Source organism: Cucumis melo, chromosome 8 (assembly GCF_025177605.1).
Source record: "Cucumis melo cultivar AY chromosome 8, USDA_Cmelo_AY_1.0, whole genome shotgun sequence".
NCBI classification, from domain to species: domain Eukaryota; kingdom Viridiplantae; phylum Streptophyta; class Magnoliopsida; order Cucurbitales; family Cucurbitaceae; genus Cucumis; species Cucumis melo.
In genome coordinates, this window is record NC_066864.1 from 22912412 (window position 1) to 22937211 (window position 24800).

General features: G+C 36.8%; 1 protein-coding gene across 2 annotated transcripts in view; it reads left to right on the plus strand.

Moving 5' to 3' along the window:
• Positions 1-24732, plus strand: part of LOC103486049 (uncharacterized) — a 47655-nt gene extending 22923 nt beyond the window's left edge. For both annotated transcript variants that reach the window (XM_008443864.2, XM_008443863.3), the window contains exons 8-15: positions 152-248; positions 6819-6926; positions 15994-16094; positions 16293-16358; positions 16444-16531; positions 21734-21794; positions 23101-23164; positions 24393-24732. In XM_008443864.2, the coding sequence (XP_008442086.1) occupies positions 152-248; positions 6819-6926; positions 15994-16094; positions 16293-16358; positions 16444-16531; positions 21734-21794; positions 23101-23164; positions 24393-24518 (711 nt within the window). In that variant the 3' untranslated portion in view covers positions 24519-24732. The remainder of the gene's footprint in view (positions 1-151; positions 249-6818; positions 6927-15993; positions 16095-16292; positions 16359-16443; positions 16532-21733; positions 21795-23100; positions 23165-24392) is intronic.
• The last annotated feature ends 68 nt before the right edge of the window (positions 24733-24800 follow it).

Here is a 24800-nt window from a genome sequence, read left to right on the forward strand (position 1 = left end):
TTAGTTTTACAATGTTTCCCCTTTTTTATTTGTCTACTACCGTGGGTTCACTTGTAGAACTTCCTACAGGTCTTTCATATGGTTATTGTGCCATTTTGTTTTTATTTTCTTGTACCATTTCCCATTTTGATTATGTTTGTAATTCTTCTAGGTCATTGGGTCTGTGAAAAAGCGAAACGAAAAAAGGCCTCGTTTTGTATTGGGCCTGGAGGAGAGCGGTGGTTTAGAGCTTCCATGCCCTCAATGTGGTAAATATTTTCTTTCTGTTTTGTATCACCTCTTTGTTCACTCTCTTCATTCAAGACTCTTCTAAAAAACTCTGTTTGTTGAACTATCGCTAACCCTACAAGCTCAAACTGATATGTTTGAGGTATATTTATTATTTTCATATATTCTTAACACTCTTTCTTTTGTATATTCATTATATCTCCTTTGTGATTAGCTATTTTACAAAAGTTCAAATTTCTTTTGTACAAGTTCTAATCATCATCGATGAAATGAGCCGTTATAACCATGTAATTAATATTTTGCATAGAAATTTATGTATAAGTTGTTAATCAAAATCTTTGTCCACTTCGAGTTAATGCACACTTTAAATTCTCTTCCTCGTATACATTTGAAAACAATCATTTGCAACAGTCATTTTCTATGGAATTTACGAAATCCTTCACTTTCTACAAATTTAAATGGCAATTCATCTAAGATGACCATACAAGCAAGTATTGTTCTACAATTTTTTTGAGTGAAAAATGTAGCCATCAAACTATTTACAAAATCTTCCTCTCTTTCAACATTATCTTCAGATTGATTTGTATACTTCTTACATTTCTCTAAATGTTTTTTTAGATTAGGTGAACCTTTTTTTCTTTGAATCATAGGCATATGTAGCCCCACAATACGTACAAACAGCCCTAGGGCATGTCTTGAGAAAGCTGCTAGGAGAACGAAGAAATGGGCTGATAGGAAAAGAAGGCTAAAAGAGTACCAAGTGGGAGATAGAGTGATGGTGAAATTACTGCCAAACCAATTTAAGTCCTTGCGGAAGGTACACAAGCTTAGTACGAAGATACGAAGGCCCATGCTTGACACACAACATGCTTGGTGTTTGCACAGCCATGCACATGACTCGCGTGCAGCCTTGCATAACGGGTGCGCGCGCATGGACGGTCAAGGATATACACGCGCGAGCCAGATTAGGCAGACGATAAGCACGTGCGCGAGAGACTCGGATGGCTTGAGAGCATTCTTGAACATGCTAAGTGCGCCTGGAAGTGTCTGGAAGTTTCTATATCGGTCTAAGAGTGTCATGAAAGCCCTAGAAGGCTCTATATGTATTTTAGCCGTCCTTCAAAGGTGGTTTAAGTGTTCTAATGTCGGTGCATCCTTGTATAAATACCCTAATGGGTCCCATTAGTAACCATCCTCGGGAATTCTCAATAAAGCTTTGCTCATTCATTCTCCCAAACTCTTCCACACACTTTGCCTACTCTTATCCAGCTCTCACGAGCTCCTCACAACCTAGCAAGTCAGTAACCTCTAGAAGGCTTACATTGATGCTTCTTTGTGAGTGAGATCACCATTGTGCCGCACACTCAGTTGCTTGAAAACAGCAACTACGTGGCAGGAAGCTAAGTACAGGGCTATGATTTTTGGGGATATGTGAGAAAATTTGGCTTAAGTTTTATCCGACATTCATCAAAACTGTATGGTGCCAATGAAATTATTTTGTGGTAATAAGGTAGGTATTAGCATCGCCAACAATCGAGTTCAACTTGATAAAATGAAACATGTAGAGATTGATCGATACTTTATTAAAGAGAGATTGGACAATGGCTGCATATGCATTCTTTACACCCCCTCGAGCCAACAGATTGTTGATGTTCGCACCAAGGGGCTTCTTAGACAGAGCTTTGATTCATGTGTTAGCAAGTTAGGTCTCATTAATATCTATGTTCCAACTTGAGGGGGAGTGTTAGAATTAGTGGACTTGAAGGAAAGATCTAACCTAATTTTCTTTCCATCTTTATCATAAGCTTATTGTCTATTTACTTTCCCCTTTGTATGCTTTGTTAATAATAAGAAAAGTTAGATCGTGGTTTTTCTCCTAGTACTCGGATTTCTGCATAACTCAGTGTCTATTTCTTTTACCACTTTTAACACAAAACTAAAAAGAATTCTTGCTCTCCAAAGTTCTTCTTGAAGCATTTTATCAGGAAAAAGACATCCTTCAACAATGCTTGGTCTTTTCAATTTTGTGTCTTTTGGAGTTTGTCCATTAAAGGCTCAAGAGAGGCATACCCAGGATCAGCAATCTAGTTTTCGTTCACTGATGTTAATCTGGATCTCTTGGAAGTTTGCAGCTGTCTAGTCCAAGCTTCAACCAAGTTAGTCCATCCTCAATCTAAGCTTCATTCTCTCTTTCACCGAATACAAACTAGCAAGCTCAAATGTGTCCTTTGTGTGAGGTACATTAAACTCACAACAAGAGTGTGAGAAAAATACATGCAAGGAGCAATATGGGAATGGTACTCCAGAGGAAGCTGGCAGTCCTAATGATCAAGGAACTCAAGACTCAGATGTTGAATTAGTTGTAAGTCTAAGTAGTGAGGAATTAGAAGAGGTTGAAGTAGGGGAAGAGGCTGAAAATCAGAGATTTTGGAGAACATAATCAGCAATATCCACGAGTTGTTTGTGGAGGAATGTGTAGAAAAAGAACAACCTCCTCCCCAAAAATTCAGAGAAGAAATCCCACGACACTTCCATGGTGCCATGGTCATGCTTGTCCAGTACATGTTGCCCATGGCCGCATTACCGGTCCAACACCTTTTATCGTATTCTTTATTTTTCATAATATTTTTATTGTAAGTGACTCCTCACACTTTAGCATATGCAAGCATGCCAGTTCTCTTTTTGTTCAAAATGCACTTTGTGGGAGAAAGACTAATCATCGTATCCACACATCTAAGAGTTATAAGATATAAAGCTATTGTTGTCTCTTTTTGCTTATAGCCCTATAACAATCTTCCGTTTCCCAAACATGCTTTCAAATGTTAGCAAAATTTTTTTCTCTAAACCCGTTTTCTAAAACATTTTCTCAAGAATGGGGATGGATGTTGCAAAGTACGTCCATTGTGTCATCGGCTATTTGGATTGAGTTTGGTTGACTTGTTCTAGTGTGGGAACAAGTGCCACATGATCGCTTCGAGGCACTCACGAAAGTGTGACCGTGACACTTGGCATTTGTACTCAAGAAGTCAGAGAAAACTATCTTTCTTATTATCATTTAGAGTCAAAATAAAGTTGCATATATATAGGGAACAGAGAAACCCTAGACTGTATGTACAATTACGATAATGGACATATAATATAAATATATATATATCATAACACCTCCTCAACCTGGAGCAAATATATCAATCGTGTCCAGCTTGTTACACAGATAGCTTATCCTTGCTCCATTTACAGCTTTGGTCAAAATATCTCCCAATTGTTCTCCAGTCTTCACATATCCTGTGGACACCAACCCATCTTGGATTTTCTCACGAATGAAGTGACAATCCACCTCAATATGTTTAGTTCATTCATGAAATACTGGATTAGATGCAATGTGAAGTGCAGCTTGATTATCACACCATAATTTAGCTGGTACTGTAATACTGAAGCCTATCTCAGATAATAGTTGGTGAATCCATACTATTTCGCACAGATTGTGTCATAGCTCTATATTCTGACTCAGCACTCGAACGAGAAACAACATTTTGTTTCTTACTCTTCCATGATACCAAGTTTCCGCCTACAAAGACACAATATTCAGAGCTTGATCTGCTATCCTCTCGAGATCCCGCCCAATCAGCATCAGAAAAACATTCAACTCTCGTATGTCCATGATCTTTGTATAAGATCCCACGTCCAGGAGCAGCTTTCAAATAACATAGAATCTGTTCTACTGCAGCCCAATGATCCACTGTAGGGGAAGACATAAACTGACTTACCACACTAACAGAATAAGCAATGTCTGGTTGAGTCATTGTTAAGTAGTTCAACTTCCCAACTAATCTCCTATATCTCTCAGGGTCTTTACATAATTTTCCTTCTTTAACAAGTTGCTGATTCGGCATCATCAGAGTACCACTTGGTTTGGCTCCTAATTTTTCTGTTTCAGACAACATATCAAGTACATATTTTCGTTGAGACAAATAAATACATTTCTTACTTCTCATCACTTCAATGCCCAAAAAATATTTCAGTTGACCCATATCTTTTGTGTGAAAATGACCCTGAAGGAAAGTTTTGAGAGATGAAATACCCGATGCATCATTTCCAGTAATAACAATATCATCAACATATACAACTAGTAAAACTATACCATTATCAGATCGACGATAAAAAATAGAATGATCATATGTACTCTTTTGCATACCAAAGCGTACAAGTGCTTGACTAAACTTACCAAACCACGCACGTGGACTCTGTTTCAAACCATACAAAGATTTTCGAAGGCAACATACTTTATCACTCTCCTCCTGAGCGACAAACCCAGGTGGTTACTCCATATAAACTTCCTCTTGAAGATCACTATGCAGAAAAGCATTTTTAATGTCAAGTTGATGCAAAGACCAGTTATGTGTAGCAGCCATGGAAAGAAATAGGCGGATGGAAGGTAATTTGGCAACTAGAGAAAATGTATCTGAATAATCAATACCATAGATTTGAGAATAACCTTTGGCAACAAAACGAGCTTTCAATCGAGCCACTGTTCCATCAAGATTCTTAGTTATATAGCATGAAGTAGTTTGTTGGGAACTATTGTTTCATTAAAACTTGAAGGTTGAAGAAGTGAGTGTGTTTCAGAATCACATGGGGTTGTGTCACACAGAAAAGTAAGGCATAGAATCGACCGAAGACAATGGTTGTTCGCTTCTATTGGAAAATTTTCAGTTAATTCATTCCTCTGAATAAAAAGCTGGTAAAAGCATTATGGAAATACACAAGTCCACGTTGAATCGATATTCTAATTTGGAAAATGGTTTTTGGAGTTCTAAACAATTTAGAGGAGTTACAAAGGAAGATGTATAATCACTGTTTATCTCCCTCAATGTGCACTATATGCACAGCCACAAGGATCTAGAAACTTTTTCAGAGCAAGCTTCTCAGTAGAAAACCAGGTCGGAGTCAGCAAAATTTTAGCCTCCTCATGGCAAGAATTTCAAGAATCACTCAGTGTGAGATATAAGCCTAATCAGTCGTCTTTTCTTCGGTGGATGTTTAGCCTTTTTATTTGTATTTCTTTGTACTTCTTTTGGGTTGTTTTGTTTTGTTTTTGGACATTTACACTTTGGTTTTTGGGTATTTTAGCACATTTGGATATGGCTAAGGGGATGTCAACTTAGATGAAATGTCCTAGTACACCTCTTGATCCATGATGGGATAACGAAAGAAAAGAGATGAACAATTTGATAAGTTGGTGCACCTTCTAATCCATGACCGCCTTAGATGTGAATGGATGCAACAAAGCCACAAAATGTGCACATTTAATAAGTCTATCATCGACAACCAAAATGGTGCCGAACTCAAAAGACTTGGGCAATCCCTCAATAATGTTCGTCGTGATGTCGTCTCAAACTTGTTTAGGAATGGGCAAACACAACATTACTTCCAAATTATTTCTTTGGAAAATAGCACATTGCTGCACATATCACTTAGCATCAACTTTCATTCCTTTCCTAGAATAACCGTCAGGACTTATTTCTTTGACAAATAGCTCATTGCTCCACATATTGCCTTCGTAAGTCAGGCTATGAAAGATCCATAGATTGATTGTGAGTGAACCGTAGCGCTAATCGTGAAGATCTCACTTCTCTAGGAGACGGCACATGTGGAGTTTGCTGGTTTGTTGGTTTGGTCTGTCCCACAGTCCTGAGAGCTACTCTACTTTCCCTCGTGTCGGTCAACTGCCAACATCGAATTCTATGGACTTGAGAATTCTCACTCTTCTTGCTTCGAAACCCTACTACCATTCCATTCCAACCTATCTAACTGAAACTGCTAACTCTGACTTATTTTGCTGCTTCTGGGAATTCGTACTTTCACATTGCTGCAAAAGCTCCTCCTTCACTGGGCCTTGGGCGCCTACTCTCTTTTTCAAGCTTAACAGTCAAGAAACAATATGAAAAATGGCTATTTCTTCTAATTGTGATTTGGATTATACGAGTCATATATGAGATTTCAAAGAATATACAAAAATGACTACTGAAACGGCAACTACAACTACCACTGCAACTTCTGTGACGGGAGCAAGAAAAGCAACTCGAATTGCAACTAGACCACTCCTATCGTACGTAGGTCTCTCAACCCAACCTTTGGTTAATTTCTTCCTCTTCAATTAGTCCACACCATCGTTTTGCTTATTTTCAAGAGAACCTAGGTGGAAGTGAACCTCTTTTCCACTGCTGAGTTAGGGCAACGTGTTTTCTATGAGTTTAGGGCATAGGTGAAACACAAGAAAGAACATCAAATCAGCCATTTGGAAGAGACTTTTATGAGGTTTTGGGTGTATGATTTGGTAGGAATAGGATATTATTAATTTATTAGGATTAAGATTAGGATTAGTTTCTTTGGTTTATTAGAACTAGGATTAAGTTTCTTTTTATTAATTAGGATTAGAATTAGGATTAGTTTACTTTTTCTATAAATAGAGTACTAGTCTTCTTACACATTCCTTTTTCTTGTCTTCATAAAATTATGACTTCATTTCCAAGTGATTTAAATGTTTTGATTACATTTTATGCCAATTTGACAAGTCGATTTTTATTTTCCAGGTACTGAATATGCTGGATTTCGCTGTAGTCCACACATGGTTCATCTACAATGTCATGGATGTGGAGGAATGATGCCTTCTCGATTTGATACTGGGATACCTCAACATTGTACGTGTCCATTTTCCCTTTCTTTTCTTTCTGGAATTATGATGTTGTTACTTTATCTTGTAACACAAGGCTGCTCACGTTTTGTTGTAAGAAAAGGTTAATTTAGATTGGTGCTTCCAACATTTTATTAGGCCACCGATTCTTTTGCTGCCAAATAATGTAATTTTTTTGTTTATTTCACAAAGAGATTACTATTTTCTAAAATAGAAGAACAACTGTTGCACAAAGAAAGAAAAAACAAATTTGGCAAATATGATACAAAAGAATCTAATTTTTTGTTTATTTCACAAAGAGATTACTATTTTCTTAAATAGAAGAACAACTCATTACAAAGAAAGAAAAAACAAATTTGGCAAATATGATACAACCAATACAATAAAATATAATACAAAAAAGGAAATAATCAACGCTTCCCCTCGAGTTGGTTTGAAGATATTAGTCACTACTAGCTTGTCAACCAATTTGTTGAATTGCCACTTTTGAAGGCCTTTAGTTAACACTTTTGCATTTTGTTCGGTTGTCTGAAGGTAGGGTATACACATGTATTGATCTTTTCCATTATAAAGTGTTTATCAACTTCAATATCTTTTGTCCTATCATGAAGGACTGGATTTTGGGAAATGGGAATTCTTGCCTTGTTATCACAGTAAAAACATGTGGGCTTCACCTAAGTGAATATCAATTCTTTCGATAGTCTTCTTATCCATTTACCCTCACAAATACCATGGGCTAATGATCTAAATTCTTCTTCTACACTACTTGCAACCACACTCTGTTTTTTACTTCACCAAGTAACAAGAAAAGGAGCAGTAACCAAAAGAGGATCTTCTATCAGTCGTGTTACTTGGCCTATCAGCATCAATGTAGACTTCGATATGAAGATGATCGTGTCTTTTAAGCAACATGGCTTTTCTTGGAACACCTGTCAAATATCTTAGGATTCTATAAACCGTGTCAAAGTGAGTTGGCCGAGGAGCCTGCATGAACTAACTTACCATACTAACTACAAAACCGATCTCAGGACATGTGTGTGAGAGATATATGAGTCTCCCAACAAGTCTCTCGTACTTCTTTCTTTCCTTTATCTTATTTTTTGTTGCACCTTGCAATTTCAAATTCTACTCAATGAGAGTTTTTGCTACCTTGAGTTTGTCTCTTCTAGCATATCAAGAATATAACTCATTGTTGGTTGACAATATGCCACTTTTGGATCTGTCAAACTCCATGTCAAGAACAATAAAGGCTTTAAATAAATCTGGAAACAAATACTTTAAGTAAAAGAAATTAGGATGCCCTTATCTACGATGCCAAAGCATTATATTTTCTTTAGAAGAAGGAAAACAAACTCTACTCAAGCTCTGAACTTGTTTATGACTTGCTGAAACTTCATCCAAGTAATAGAGACCACCAATCATTCTAGCACATCTAATTGTTTCCCTCAAGTCCTGATCATGAAAGATACAATGATTGTCATAGAAGACAACACGACAGTTAGCATCTTTAGAGATTTTACTAACAGATAACAAATTGCGAGCTAATTTTGCAACATGAAGAACATAATGCAATGTACATGGGTGAAACTACCATCCGCAACGTGAATCTTTTTATTGCAATATATAGGAGAGTAGGATGCAAATAAGGAAGAGGAATTGGTCATATAACTAGAGGCTCCATAATCTATAATCCATAGAGATGAGTTTATGCAAGAGACTTGAGAAAAATTACCTATTGTGCCACAAAAACACTAGGACTATTAGATTGGGAAGTAGTCTTTAGCGGTTTCAAGATTTGATCAAGTTGCTTCTTGTTAAACAGGTTGGAATTGCCAACGTTCGCGTCTGAGGTGTGTAGTTGGGAATTTCTCTCCCCTTGCTTAGAACTTTTCCAATTTGCAGGTTTTCCATGAAGCTTCCAACATGTTTCATGCGTATGTCAGGGTTTATTGCAATGGTCACACCAGACTTGAGGCTTTTCATGTTTCTTGCTAGAACAATCCGAGGCTTCATGGCTGTTTGTTTGGTCACCAACGTATAACTTTCTACAGAATCAAAAGGTTTTTTTCCAATTGTAATATTTTTTCAGCTTTCTTACTTGTGAACTTCAGAAAAAACATCATTAATAGATGGAAGAGTGATTTTCCCAAGTATTTTACCTCTAACCTCATCAAATTCAACATTAAGGCCGCAAGGAACTTGTAAATACGATTGTCTTCTACAATTTTCTTGTAATACTTTTGATTATTTGTAGATTTCCACTCGTATGAATCAAGGAGATCCAACTCTTGCCAAATCTTTTTTAGGAGGTGAAATTATTGTGTCATCGATTTACCTCCTTGGCATGTATCTCCTAATTTGAGATTGATTGCCTAAATCAAAGTACATCTGTGTTACATTGTTGCACAATTCCTTGGCTATAGAGTAGCACATGTAATTAAAGTCGATGTCTTCAACCATGGAGTTTTCAGCACCCTATGCAGCAAACAAAGGGTTGTTTGGTTTTGGGGCGGTTTTTTTATCGGTAATGTAGCCAATTTTCCCTTGTCCACTAATATACATGTACTCAATAATTCAAAGAAAAGTGTATTTCTTATTCATATAGAGTAAAGTTACATATCTATAGAGAACAAAGAAACCTTAGACTGTATGTACAATTACGATAATAGACATAATATAAATATATATCATAACGCTCCCCCTCAAGCCGGAGCAAATATGTCGATCATGTCCAGTTTGTTGCACAGATAGCTTATCCTTGCACCATTTACAGCTTTGGTCAAAATATCTCCAAATTGTTCTCTAGTATTCACATATCCTATGGACACCAACCCATCTTGGATTTTCTCACAATTGAAGTGACAATCCACCTCAATACGTTTAGTTCATTCATGAACTACTGGATTAGATGCAATGTGAAGTGCAACTTGATTACCACACGATAATTTAGCTGGCACTGTAATAATAAAGCCTATCTCAGATAATAATTAGTGAATCCATACTATTTCGCACAGAGATTGTGCCATAGCTCTATATTCTGACTCAGCACTCGAACAAGAAACAATATTTTATTTCTTCTTACTCTTCCATGATACCAAGTTTCTGCCTACAAAGACACAATTTCTAGAAGTCGATCTCCTATCCTCTTGAGATCCCGTCCAATCAGCATAAAAAAAACATTCAACTCTCATATGTCTATGATCTTTGTACAAAATCTCATGTCCAAGAGCAGCTTTCAGATAACACAAAATCTACTCTACTGTAGCCCAATGATCCACTGTAGGGGAAGACATGAACTGACTTACCACACTTACAAAATAAGCAATGCCTAGTCGAGTCATTGTTAAGTTGTTCAACTTCCCAACTAAGCTCCTATATCTCTCAGGATCTTTACATAGTTCGTCTTTAACAAGTTGCTGATTTGACATCATTGGAGTACCACTTGGTTTGGCTCCTAATTTTCCTTTATCAAATAACAAATCAAGTACGTATTTTCGTTGAAACAAATAAATATCTTTCTTGCTTCTCATCACTTCAATGCTAAAAAAATATTTCAATTGGACCAAATCTTTCGTATGAAATTGACCCTGGAGGAAAGTTTTGAGAGACGAAATACCTGATCATCATTTCCAGTAATAACAATATCATCAATATATACAACTAGTAAAACTATACCATTATCAGACCGGCGATAGAAAACATAATGATCAGATGTACTTTTCTGCATACCAAAGCGTACAAGAGCTTGACTAAACTTACCAAACCTTGCACGTGGACTCTGTTTCAAACCATACAAAGATTTTCGAAGGCGACATACTTTATCACTCTCCCCTTGAGCAACAAACTCAGGTGGTTGCTCCATATAGACTTCCTCTTGAAGATCACTATGCAGAAAAGCACTCTTAATGTCAAGTTGATGGAAAGGCCATTTATGGGTAGCAGCCATGAAAAGAAATAGGCGGATGGAAGTTAATTTTGTAACTGGAGAAAATGTATCTGAATGATCAATTCCTTAGATATGAGCATAACCTTTGGCAACAAGACATGCTCTCTATCGAGCCATTGTTCTATCAGGATTCACCTTAACAGCAAACACCCATTTACAACCAATGGCCTCCTTTCCTGTAGGACAAGATACCAAATCCCAAGTACCATTATCATCTAAAGCAGTCATCTCCTCGATCATTGCATTTTTCCAGCCAGGATGAGATAAAGCTTCATGAACATTGTTAGGAATAGATGTGGAGTCAAAAGACGTAATAAAAGCATATGTGGGGGAGACAACCGGTGATAGGGAACAAAGGAAGAAACAGGGTAAGTACACTTGTGTTTACATTTGCGAAGAGCAATGGGAAGATCATCACTTGGTCCCGGATCGCATGACGGAAGCATTGATGGAAGACATGAGTCTGAAGGTTGTGGTGGATGTCGTCGAGAGTAAACTCGAGAAAGCAATGGGCGAGAAGGAGGTGCATTAGTGGAAGAGGATGGTGTTAGAGTGGTAACCTCATATATAAAAAGATTGTCATCCTCCCCCTAACACTAACTCGGTGGTGATGAAGTAAAAGGTATATCCTAAAAAATGCAACATCAGGCGAAACAAGATACCTTTTTAGGGTAGGACAATAACAACGATACCTCTTTTGAACATGCGAATAGCCCAAGAAGATATATTTCAAGAATTTGGGATCTATCTTAGTATGATGAGGACGAACGTCGTGAACAAAACAAACATAACCAAATATCTTAGGAGCAATAGGAAACAAAGACTTGGTAGGAAAAAGAACACGATAAGGAATCTCACTATTATGAACAGATGAAGGCATTTTATTAATCAAAAAACAAGTTGTGGAAATAACATCTGCTCAAAAAGTTTTCGAAATATGCATTTAAAACGATAAAGCACAGGCAGTTTCAAGTAAATGCCTATTTTCCCGTTCTGCAACACCTTTTTTAGATGAGTGTCAACACACGAAGACTGATGAATAATGTCATGTTCACACAAGTAAGAGCCAAGAGGAAGAGAAAAATATTCACCCGCATTATCAGTGCGCAAAGTTTTGAGAGAGACATTAAATTGATTTTTTATTTTAGCATGAAAGGCACAAAAATGAGATAATAACTTAGAACGAGTTTTCGTTAAATATAACCAAGTTAAACGAGAATGATCATCAACAAAAGTAACAAAATAACGAAAGCCTATTTAAGATACAATTGGACATGGACCCCAAATATCAAAATGAACTAACTCAAATGAAGCACTTGCTCTTTTATTGACCCGAGGACTTGAACTAAGACGATGAAATTTAGCAAATTGACACGAATCACCATTTAAAGAGAACAAAGACCTTAATTCGGGATAAAGTTTCTTCAACACGAACAAAGATGGATGACCTATGACAATAGACTTCAAAGAGAGAAGGAACAATAGGACACACCACAGCTTGCGGTACTTGATCAAAGAGATAAAAGCCTCCCGACTTATATCCTCTACCAATAATCTTTTTCATCACACGATCCTGAAACAAGCAATAACTAGGAAAGAACAAGACAACACAATTAAGGTCATGAGTAAGTTGACTAATAGAAATTAAATTAAAGGATAAGTTAGTCAAATGTAACATAGAAGACAGAAAAAATGATGGGGTAAGGTGAATAGTGCCAGAGTCAAGAAGAGAAGATGTGGAGTCCTCTACCAATGTTACAAAAATCTCTACAAAATCTGGTTTTCGATGATCATAACTATTCCTCTGAACATTGCTATCCATCGCTCGAGGTGCCCGAGGGTTATTGTTCTTGCTAATGAGAGCATTGCTGGATTGAGGAATAGACACACCAGTAGGATAGCTTTCAATGCGCATGACACAAGTGGAAGCATCGTCTAGTAATGGAATCTTAGAGTCAGAGAGAATCTGTGCCTTCGCCATTCCAAATTCAAATAAGAGTCCATTCAAAAAGATCATAACAGCCAACTTCTCTCATTGAGCTTGTTGAACTCTAACATCAGAACTAAAAGGTAACAGCAAAGCAAGCTCGACAGTTATCTTCTTAAGACGGATAAAGTAGCTGGTAACAGACTCAACTACATACAAACCTCAAACATCATATGTACTTACTCTTTACCTGAATATAGAAAATCTAAAAATTCCAACAGTTCTTTGACAGACTCAGTGATGAACCAATCCAATTATCTCACTCTTAATGGAGTTTTTGATCTGAAGATATAGACAGGCATCATCACGAAGTCAATCCTTCTTCTTCTTTGCGTCTTCTGAGGGAACTTCGGTCATATGATCATCCATATCAGTACTTCTCAAATAGAACAAGATTGTACGATGCCAATCATAATAATTAGATCCATTTAACCTATGTTTTATGATCTTAGAGGCTAAGAGAATGACGTTAGAAACTACCAAATTTTTTAGTCGGTCATACTAAGGCACAAACTGATTGTAGTTCAAACAAACAAAACAAATCAATCCAAACAGCTGCAAAATTGGAACACAAAACCAGGCACAAACCCTAGAACGAGGTCGTAGTCTTCAATTTTTGTCAAACCCGAATAATCTTCGATGGACCCAACTGCACAGACCAGAAAATAGGATTCGAGACAAGCCCAGAAGACAGCTATGCCTTCGGACCACTAAAAGCCTAAATGACCAAGCCTTTTTATGTAAATTAATCAATAAGGCTATTGGCGAAGATTCAACTCCTTCCCGAAACTAAGCAAGAAAGAAGAAGAGCTTCTCCAACCGATGTGGTCAGAGGCCTCATGGCCAACTCCTCTCCCGAATTCTTTGAATTACTACTTCTCATAAAGGTCTTCAAGGTAAGTCAAAACGGAGACTCCAAAGCTCTCATGTGCCGACACGTGTAGGCTGTTAAAAAATTTTCCGACGGTGCATGAAGCTCACGCACGGCATTTCTCGGCGATCAGCGACGACAGAATACGGCCGCAGTGGCGCTTCTTATGAGTTGGGCGGTGTCAACAAACGGCCACTCAAAGATGACCTAAACTTAAGCCCTAATGGAGAAGGAAGCCACCAACTACGATATTCCAAATCCTAATGTCTCTGATACCATGTAGTCAAGGATTCAGAGAAAAGAGTATTTTCTTATTCATATAGTGTCTGAGTAAAGTTACATATGTATGAGAACAAAGAAACCCTAGACTGTATGTACGATTACGATAATGGACATAATATAAATATATATCATAACAATAAAATCTAACACTTGGTGACAAATTAAAAAAGTTATCTCCATTAAGTCAGATCGTGGTGATTTGGATAGTTGGGCTATTGGAATGGATATGATTGTCGACTTTAGCCATAGGTAACTCAGTATCCAACATGGCTGAAGCAACAAAGGTCAGAAAACCAATTAGGGTTTTTTAGGGTTTCAAAACCTTCTCTGATACCATGGCGTCCTTAAATAGAAAAGCAACCCCTTACAAAGAAGGAAAAAATAAATTTGGCAAATATAATACAACCAATACAATAAAATATAAAATAAAAATAAAAATAATCAACATTTACAATATACAAGGAGGGGTAAAAAGGGTATGACATATGAAGCGGGGAGTGTGGCTTCTACATCCAACAGCAATAGGGTGTTCCCCACAATTAGTTAGAGAAAGGAGAGAGCGTATATATGGGGGAAGGAAGTCACGGTAGATTTTCTTTTCACGTTTGGCTGTTAATTTCTCAAGAGGAAGAGGAGAAGTTCCTTGCTTATGAGTGAGGCTAGGAATTGTACTGCCCCAAGGAAAATCTTTCAATTGAGTAAGATTTTCATTATCGACACTTATCAAATTGCTAGATGCATACATTTGTCTTATCTTTCTATCATAAGCACATAGAGATTGCATTACGATTTTAGGGATCACGTAGATTAATTTTTGTGTGGGTAGATATAGATGAGGAAGAAAGTTGCGCATGGACAGTCAGGATGCTGTCAGATCGCCTAAGGGCCCTGTGCAGTTTGGATATGGACAACCATGTTCCTAGAAACGATAAATTGTTTTGCTATCCCCTTGAGAGGATATTTTTCTAGTAATTCGAAACGAAATCTCTTATCATTAATGAAGCATCGTATAAAACTAGGCCAATTCAGAAATTAATTATTTGTAATGATAGATTAATATCAAATGAAATGAATTGTTGGAAATGTTGGTTGCTATTATCATGCTACTTGTTAGTGTGAATGATTTGGAAGATATAATCGGAGTTGTGAGGTTGCTGTTAATAGTTAATAATTGAATAAAAGCATTGATATTTCCATGCACTGATAGCAATCATGTTTATCTTCATGGGCATAACCGTTTGCATAATAATCACGTAAAAGTATGCGTTTGTTTAGCATAATGCATCTAGTGGACTGACGACTGTTATAAACTTGACTTTAAATATCAAAATAATCCATATTACTTCAATATGAAAATTAAGTGTATGTAGCAATTTTGTGGTGAATTCACTCAACAGATTAGTGTGATGTAACCTATGATGTAAGTTAATTTTAATATCTTCATTTTATGAAAGATCTTCAGTCGTAGTCCAAGTTATTTGAAGTTCAATAATCTCATTATTTCTTTATTTCTTTGTTGATGAAATTTGTTCATATGGTACGATAGGTTTGATGAAAGATAATTCAGTCAGAGTCTAAATTTTATATTTCTTTAGGATAGATTTGATGAAAGATACTTCAGTCGGAGTCTAAATTATTTCAAGTTCAACAGACTCGTTAGTTTTTGTTGATGAAAGTTGTTCATATTGTATGAAGTCGATCTTAATTTTATATTTCTCTAGGATTGATTTTACTGAGCTTTAAGTTTCCAATGAAGTTTGAACAAAACTTGGATTTGGAATTCATGAAATTTTTGTGCATTAACTTGAGGGATCTGTGTGGGGCAGAATCTTGGGACTAGTTTGAATTGGTGATGTGTTGCAAAATTAACGTTTTCCATCTCTATTTTGTGTAGTTGTGAGCTTTTTGTGTTCATTGCAGCGATGGAATTAAGAATAGTATATTTTTATTTCTTGCCCAAACTTAAAAAAGTTCAAATGATCCTTCAGGTTTAGGTTGTGATAGAGCATTTTGTGGTGCATATTGGCAAGCTCAGAGTTTACAAAGAAGTGATATATACGCCACTTGCAGTCCCGAAACTTTTAAACCAGTATGTGCTGTTATTGCTTCGTCTCTTTGATTTCTTTTACTTATTTCGTAGGGTATCTGTCAAGGCTTGTTACCGCTTGTTCTTTACATTGTGGCAAGCTAAAATGAAGTTTTGTTTCCATTTTATTTTGTAATTATTTAGACGTAAGTTCACAAACTGGAGAGTTGGAGGGTTCTCTTATACTTTTATGTAATGCAGATTTCCGGACGTACCATCTCAAGAATTCCACAGTTGACACATGAAAATAATCGGCATGAACAGGATGTAAGATCTGTATCTCCTTATTGATTAAGAAGATTTCCCGGCTTTGCTATTAAGTAGATGATATGCTTCACATTTTGGCTCCTAGATTACGGGGAGGTGCATTAGTCAGATGGGTAAAACGTTGCAAGATGTCATCTCGGAATGGATTGTAAGGTTTAACAACAGAGAAATTGGTAGGTTTTTTCCAACTTTGTTTTTAATTTATTTATTTTTGGAATGAAGGATGCTTTTGCTATAGAAGGTTATACAAGGGAGCAAAAGATATATCGCTACCGACTTTTGTTTGGAATGGTACTTTAAAACTTAAAAATATATTGCATGAAGGAATTCCACCTAGACCGTAGAGCAAAAGGACCCAAATCTTAAAACCTTAAAACTTAACATTGCTGAATCAATGAAAAGCAAGAAATTCCACCTAGTGACAATGGAAGATAAACTGCAGAAAAGATGTTCCATTTTTGCAATGTTCTTCTGTGGGTTTCTCCCACAGGCAAAAAGGCATTCGGAGGGGCATTTTTCAAACAATGGAAGTGTGTAATCATAATCGTTATAAAATAATGAAAAACTTGTAGTAGAAATTGTTATTCCACGTATTGCCAAGTGTCACAATCGCAACCTTTCAAATATGGGGCGGGCGATTGTGCGGCACTTGTTCTAACTCGATGAACTAGTCAGTTGTACTAAATCCAAAAGTCACAGGCAAACTCGTAGGATGATGTAGTCTCCCTTCATGTTTTGAGAGAGAATGGTTTTATAAAACATGAAAGAGAAAGATAAGCATTGGAAATATTATTAAAAAAAACATTGAAGACTAGTAATTGTAAGAAAGCTTGGTTTGCAAAGAGTACAACAAGGCTTAATTGGGGAATTGACTAGTGGGCTCCCCTATAGTACATTTTAAACATTTTCAGATATGACAGGCTTGCATATGAAAAGTGTGAAATGTCACCTACAAGCAAGCAACATAGAAACTAAAGGAAACAAGCTAAACTAAGTACAAAAGCATAAACATAAGGTGGTGTGAGGATGTCTAGGCATGCGGTTATAGGCAAATAATGCATTGGAACGAGCATACTCATGACATTTTCCCCCACTTAAATAGTTGATGTCCTTGTCGACTAGTGATGCTAGAATTCTTCGATCTTTTGCTTCAAGGTCTTCGATACGCTCCCAACTTGTTTTCTCGGCGAGGAGGTTCTTCCACTTGACCAGGAATTTGTAGATTCTCCTCGTGGGCTTTCTACCCTTCCTAACTCAATCTGCAAGGATCTCTTCAACTTCTTTATCTTCTTTCTACTTTAGGTCAATGCATGGTCGAGCAATATTGTTCCGCTACTTATTGTCAGGATCTTGATGGTAGGGTTTTAAGTTGTTCACATGAATTACTAGGTGGATTTTCATCCATGCACATAAGGCCACCTTATACGATGCATTTCCTATCTTCTTATGGACTTCTACAAGATTATCATATTTTTTAACGAGTTATTGTTCTTTGCGCCCTCTAAACCGAATTTGCTCTACCTTCAACTTGATGAGAACTTGTTCTCTCCTACTTGAAACTCGAGAGGACACTACTTTTTATTGGACCACTTTTTCATATGCTACAAGCTTTTCTCTAAGTAATCTCAAGCAATATCTGTAGTCTGCTTTCAGTCTTTCGTGAAGCTGTGAGCTTGTGGGTTTTTTCCAACATAAGGATGACCAACAATATGAGGTAATAAGGGTTGTCTTCTACTTACAATTTTGAAGGGACTCTTCCCCATTGACGAACTAGTTTAAGCATTGAAACAGAGTTGAGCCACTGGACCCAATTTTTTTGTCTTGCATCAGTGGAATGGCGCAGATACTCCTCGAGCATACAACCGAATCATTCGGTCTGGCCATCAATATGAGGGTGGTGGCTTGAAGATATATTCAGACTCGTCTCCAAGAAGGTAAATAACTCGCTTACGATGCTCATTGGGACTCCCCACAACTTCACTACATACTTAAAAAACAACTATGTTATCAACTTGACAGCACATTATTTGGTAGTAGAGATGAAAGTGGCATACTTCGAGAATCGGTCGATGATAACCAAGATGGCCTCAAGGTTGCACCTTTGGGAGACGTGTAAAAAAGTCCATGGAGACACTCTCCCACGGTCTCGTCGGAATAGGCAAGGGTTTGAGAAGCCCTGCAACTTTCACTTTCTCAACCTTATCTTGTTTTCAGATGAGGCATGTTTTCATATACTACTTGATTCCGTCTCGCATATTAGGCTAGAAGTAGTCTTTCTTCAGCAGTGCATAAGTCCTCTATCACCTAGGATGATTGGCCCATAAGGTGTCGTGACACTCATGCAATAATGACCTTTTCCTCAAATCACCTACTCTTGTAACATACAACTGGTTTCCTCTTATTAATAATAGGTCTTCTTCAACTCAAAACTGTATTGTCTTACCGGGTTTGGCTAGAGCAATGACAGCTTGGGTAGAGAGATCCTTCTGAATGAACTCCCTAATGATATTGTGCATTGATGCATCAACTTTACTTGTATGAATAGGAGTTAGCATACACAAAGCTGCATGTTGGCCGTTACAACTAAGAGCATTAGCGGCTTGATTTCTAGTTCCTTTCTTGTGTTTGACTTTGAAGTTGAATTTAGCCAAAAATTTCTGTCACCTCGCTTGCTTAAGGTCAACTTTGGCTGGCTGAAGAAGTGAAGATAGCGTTGTTGTCAAATTTCACAACAAAGGGCACGCAATAAATATTGTCTTCAGGCCCTCAGACAATGGACAATTGCAAGCATTTCTTTCTCGAAGATATATACCTTCTTTCAGCATTATTGAGCTTTCAATTCGACCTTCTTAGGTAAGGACACCCCCGAGAGCAAAATATGACGCATTGGTTTCAACTTTGAACAGCTTAGACACATCAACCAATCCAAGGACAGGACCCTTCATCATAATCATCTTTAGTTCATCAAAGGTAGTTTGACATTCGACTGGCCATTTCAAAGTCGTACCTTTCTTCAACAACTCAGTCAATGGTGCAACCCTTCTTGAAAATTCTTCAATGAACTGACAGTAGTGATTAGCCAATCCTAAGAAGCAGCATAATTTTGTCACAAAAGTGGGGCTCTCCGCTTCTGGATAGCTTGTAACTTATCCTCATCCATTTGAATTTTTCCATATTCGATAACATGACCTAAAAAATTAATATGTTGGGCAAAAGCATACTTCTCTTTCTTTACATATAATTGATTATGTCGAAGCTTGTCAAAACTAACTGAAGGTGAACCTGGTGTCCTTCTAGACTGGAACAGAAAACCATAAACTGATCTAGATACTTGTGGAATACCTAGTTCATCAGGGTGCAGAAGATTGCAGGGGCGTTTGTCAAGTTGAAGCGCATTACAAGGAACTCGAAGGTCCCGTACCTTGATACGCAAGTAGTCTTTGGTTCAACCCCTTATGCTATTTGAACCTGGTAATAGTCTGATCGAAGGTCGAGCTTCGTAAAGTATCAAGCTCCATTCAATTGGCCAACCAAATTGGTTATGATCGAGAGGGGTACTTGTTTTGAACCGTAGCTTTGTTCAAAGCTCTATAGTTTGTACATAGTCCGAGTGTCCCGTCTTTCTTCTTTTGAAACAGTATAGGGGTCCCATAAGGCACTTTCGCTGGTCTGATGAATCTAGTAGTCAACTCATCCAATTGTTTCCTGAGTTCAACTAACTCATCTGACAGTCAACTCATCCAATTGTTTCCTGAGTTCAACTAACTCAGGTGGAGCCAGCATTATTTGCTAGGGGTTTGGCTCCTGGGATAAGCTCAATCTCGTGATCAATCCCCCATCGAGGAGGCAATGTCTTCAGCTGTCCAAGCGGCATTTTGTATCAACGTATTCGTTCAGAACTTTCTAGATCTCTATTGGTACAAGCTCGGCTTCAATTTGCTCATCCACCATCGAGATAGCCATAAAAGTCATCTCCTCTCTACTAGGCCCCTTTTCCAGTTGTAGGACTGAAATCATTCTCAGCCCACTCGGTTGCTTGATCTTCGCTTGGACCACTGTATGATTACTGCTTGTTAATGTCAGACACTGAGCCAGTGGCATGGGAATAACTTCATATTCCAAGAGGAATTCCATACCGAGTACAACGTCGAAGTCATCCATATGAACCATAACTAAATTAACGTCTCCTCTCCATTCACCTAATTTTAGAGATATCCTTTTCGACACTCCAACAATTGGCAAAGCTTCGAAATTAACAGCTTTTCATCTTGCCTGTGTCTTTCTCGATTTTCAACTTCAGTCGACATGCCTCATGTTTTGAAATGAAATTGTGAGTTCCACCTGAACCTACCATGGTGCCTTTTGTGGGTTTGGAGTTGATGACCGCGTCGACAAACATGAATCCCTTTTCGAAAGCATCTTTTTAGTGAGAGATCTTTTGAATTGCCAATAAATTTTAATGCACATTCGAGGAGTTTCCCCCGCATCTTCATTTTCCATTTTTGTTTCTGCCTCGGAATCGTTAGAATACTATACGGAGGCTTGTAATGTTGTTAGCGTGCTCCGATTTAGACATTTGGCTACTCGATGGCTTTACGCAAGAAGCAAGAAATAGGTCTTATCTGATTCAAACTTGATTGATATGCTCCTCCAGGAGTACTAGTGCTTGGGATCTGCGGTTTGTTGTCATTAGCAAAGTTTCTTAGGGGATTAGGCTTGGAGACCCTGTTCTCATCCAGTGTTGGCACATTCTTCTTTTAGGACCCTTGGTTGCCACCGTAGTCTAACAATATTTCTGCGGCGGCAAGGGTAAAGACAAGATCTTGAACTTTCTACTCGTATAATTTAGTCCTGGCCCATGGCTTGAGTCCTTCTACAAAGCAGAATACTTTATCCTTTTTCAACATGTCTCGCGTGTCCAACATAATGGTGGAGAACTGTTTAACATGATCTCCGATGGTTCCCGTGTGTCTAACTTCCCGCAATTTCCTTTTTGCAATAAATTCAACATTCTCGTGGAAGAACTAAGTCCTTAGTTCTTTCAACAAATTATTATGCACGAAGGGGGAGTAAAGGGAAATCACTAGCTACACATGACAGAATAAGGAATGTGAGGGGGGACCACTGGGATATTATAGGTTGTGTATATGTTGCTTTTATGTTTTTTTGTGAATTGTTGTAGCAAGTGGAGAGGGAAGATCAGGTTACCAGCTCTCTTCTAATAAGCTGGGATACTTTGTTTCACCTTAGGGCAAACTCAGTTATCAATATATATCGTAATGGACACCTTATAATTTCTTTTGTTTGTTATTTTATTAATTTATTTTATAGTACAAATGAGTGTTTTAATATAGTAATCTTAAATTACAAATCAGATCGAACTCGAATGCCTCTAAACCATGCAGAGATGATAAGTGCAGAGACGCCTATTTGCAAGTAAGTCAGTTTCATATTTCATTCTTATAATTCATCCAAGGAAATTGATTTCTTTTTCCACTTAGAAAGTTTGACTAGTATATCTCCTCTGCTTGATGATACAGTTCACATCTCAATGTTATATAGATTTTGTAAAGGCTTCCTTTTAATATGGGGCAATAAAAAACTCTCATCCCGTAAAATTGCATCCTTCTTATATAGTAATCCTTTCTTTTCTTTCAGTTTAATTTTATATTGAAAAGAAAAAGTTTTTCACTCTAAAATAAAAAGAGCCTCCTGCTCAAAGTACAAAAGACCAAAATAAAATACCACAATTACCAAACTACTACAAAGAAAAGAAAAGGATTAAGTAGGAGAAATAAAAACAATCCAGATCAAATTCGAAGAGGCTTGAACTGAAGCTAAAACAAAGTGAGCAGTCCAAGCTAAAGACATATTCTGTATAAACCGGTGAGCTTCTTCAAACCAAGGCTTTAGCAGAAGAACTCCAACTAAGCTTGAGAACATGCACGCTGTTAGATGATATAATATTAGACTCTATTATGTTCACTCATCTAACAGATATGTATCTCTATTTTTTACTATTAATGAAAACACAGAGATTGCAATCTACCGCAATGGACCAGACCAGTATGAGAGGGCCAGTCTTCTCTCCCAACAGTACAAAATGACTTCCAAAAGAAAATAGATGGCCATTCTGCAGAATATAGAATTTATTTAAAGAAAAGACAAACGTAACTGCCTAAGAAATTATAACTCCTTGTTCAAACTTTTAATAAATACAATAACTGTCAAACACTATCCATTCTAATCATCAGTTGAAGCTGAAATTCCTTTTCTACCCTTCCTGAAATATACTTTTGTCACTGTGGGTTTATACGGATCAAATCATCTTATCTTTCGTATGTGATTGGGTTTTGTATGACTGTATGTATGTATATATATGCATGTATATATTTGTTCTTTGATATTTCTTCGCCCTTTTTATATGTATAACAATAAAATTTTGAAATCTCAGCAATGTCGTGTCTCAAAACATTGATTGTACATATGATTATAACTAATAATTTAAACTCAATATGGATGGCCTGTGCAATATGGCTCCTCATTTTTTGCAATACTAGCCACATAAATTAGTAAGGTTATAGTCTGATGAAAAATCATTTCAAATATGTATCTCATCTCCTACCATTTCAGGTTAAAGCTTTTTTGCCATCCATTTTGTTGTTTCTCATTGTTGTTATCGTTATTATGTTACCATGCAATACGTATTCATGACTTGTAATTGTTTTTTCCCTCAATGTAGCGAGTGTTATGAAAAATTGGTGGGATTTCTCCTGTATTGGTTTCGCATTTCAACTCCAAAATATGTGAGTAATTTTACTTTTACGTGGAAAGTTCAATTGTCTCGGTTTTTCCTTTTTAAATCTTGCATAAATATTTTCATTCTTTGTTTAGTTCCTCTTTATTTTAATATTTTATATAATGGAACTTTATTTTCATGGATTTGTAGTTTTGGGTGAAATAGATTCAATAATTCCCATTCAATATAAAAATTAGTTGCTAGTAATGATAATATAGTTGGAATTTACCTACAAAAATTCTAGCTATAATTTGGGAAATATCCTCAAATAGAAAGATCTATAGAATGAAAAATAATTAAAAGATAAACTAATCGAATCTAAAAAAATAAAATGTTTTTAGTTAATAGAAATTTACTTAAGTTGGATTATATATATAGAATAAAAGTCAAACTTTCATTAACTGACATCTGTTTGTTCCCGAGGGTAAGAGGTCCTAGGTTGAAATCCCCCACCCTCAAGTTATACTAAAAAAAAAACCTTTAAAAAAAAAAAAATCAAACTTTCGTATTGGTGGATTTTTCAAGATCTCCCCTCCAAAAATTCTATGATGGGATGGGATGCAGTATGTTCCAGTATGCTATTGTTGATGTCGACTTTCTTAGACATGTAACTATGCTCTAATCGCAATCTGCATCCTTCTGTCATGATGCACAAGATTTCTGGCAATATTTTGTACTTCTTGGTCTATTACAAAATATTTCGAATGAACTTTTTATCTTTAGTTCATTCAACAGCTTTCAAATTCAGTCCTTCCCTAAATTTCAAAACAGGTTTTTCGTATTCTGACATTTGCACTACTTTTGGCTACAACTATTTATTTTTGTTTCTCTATTTTAGTTAGCCCAAGCATAGGATCAATGGTCAGCTGTAGATGTTTTATTAGTCAACTCTAGCTCAACTAGCATTAGTGTAAACTGCTGTTGGTTGCTTTCATAACAATCCCAAAATCTCGTTTATATACTCTTTACTGGAAGGAACCTCAATATTCTCGCATTCAGTTATCTTCTTGAACAAAGCATTGTTTCCATCACACATACATCATAAACCTTGAAAATGTCTAATGGTTGCCTGAGTTGTCAGCTTGGTTGTTGAACTGCATCTTTCTGTTAAAAAACACTGTGAAAGGGTTACATGGAAAAAAAATGAAAAGTTGAAACCGTTTACTGATCGTTTAAAGTTAGAAAGATGTAATTTTCTTCATAAATTATTTGTGCGTGTGTGTGGAATGTGGCAGCTTCTTCCAGGCGATGCGACCGAAAGGGAAAATTGTTGGTACGGATATGCATGTCGGACTCAACACCACAACGAAGACCATGCTCGAAAGAGAAATCATGTTTGTCGTCCCACACGATCCCGATAATAGTTACTCTTTCTTACTCCACTTCACTTTTTATTGCCCCCTTTAAATTATATTTTTCTGAAGTTTCTAGAGATCTCTAAATTATAAGTATACTCTCTTGTCCTTAATTGGTTGCAAATTTGGAGTTTGTATCTATATAACATTCTCCACGACAAGTCATGTAATATCATGGAAACAAGGTACAAAGCTATACAACAGATTTTTCTCTATCAAACCCTAAACACTAAATAATTTTAGTTATAAACTATAGCAAACCATGGAGCCCAAATTTTCAATTTAATA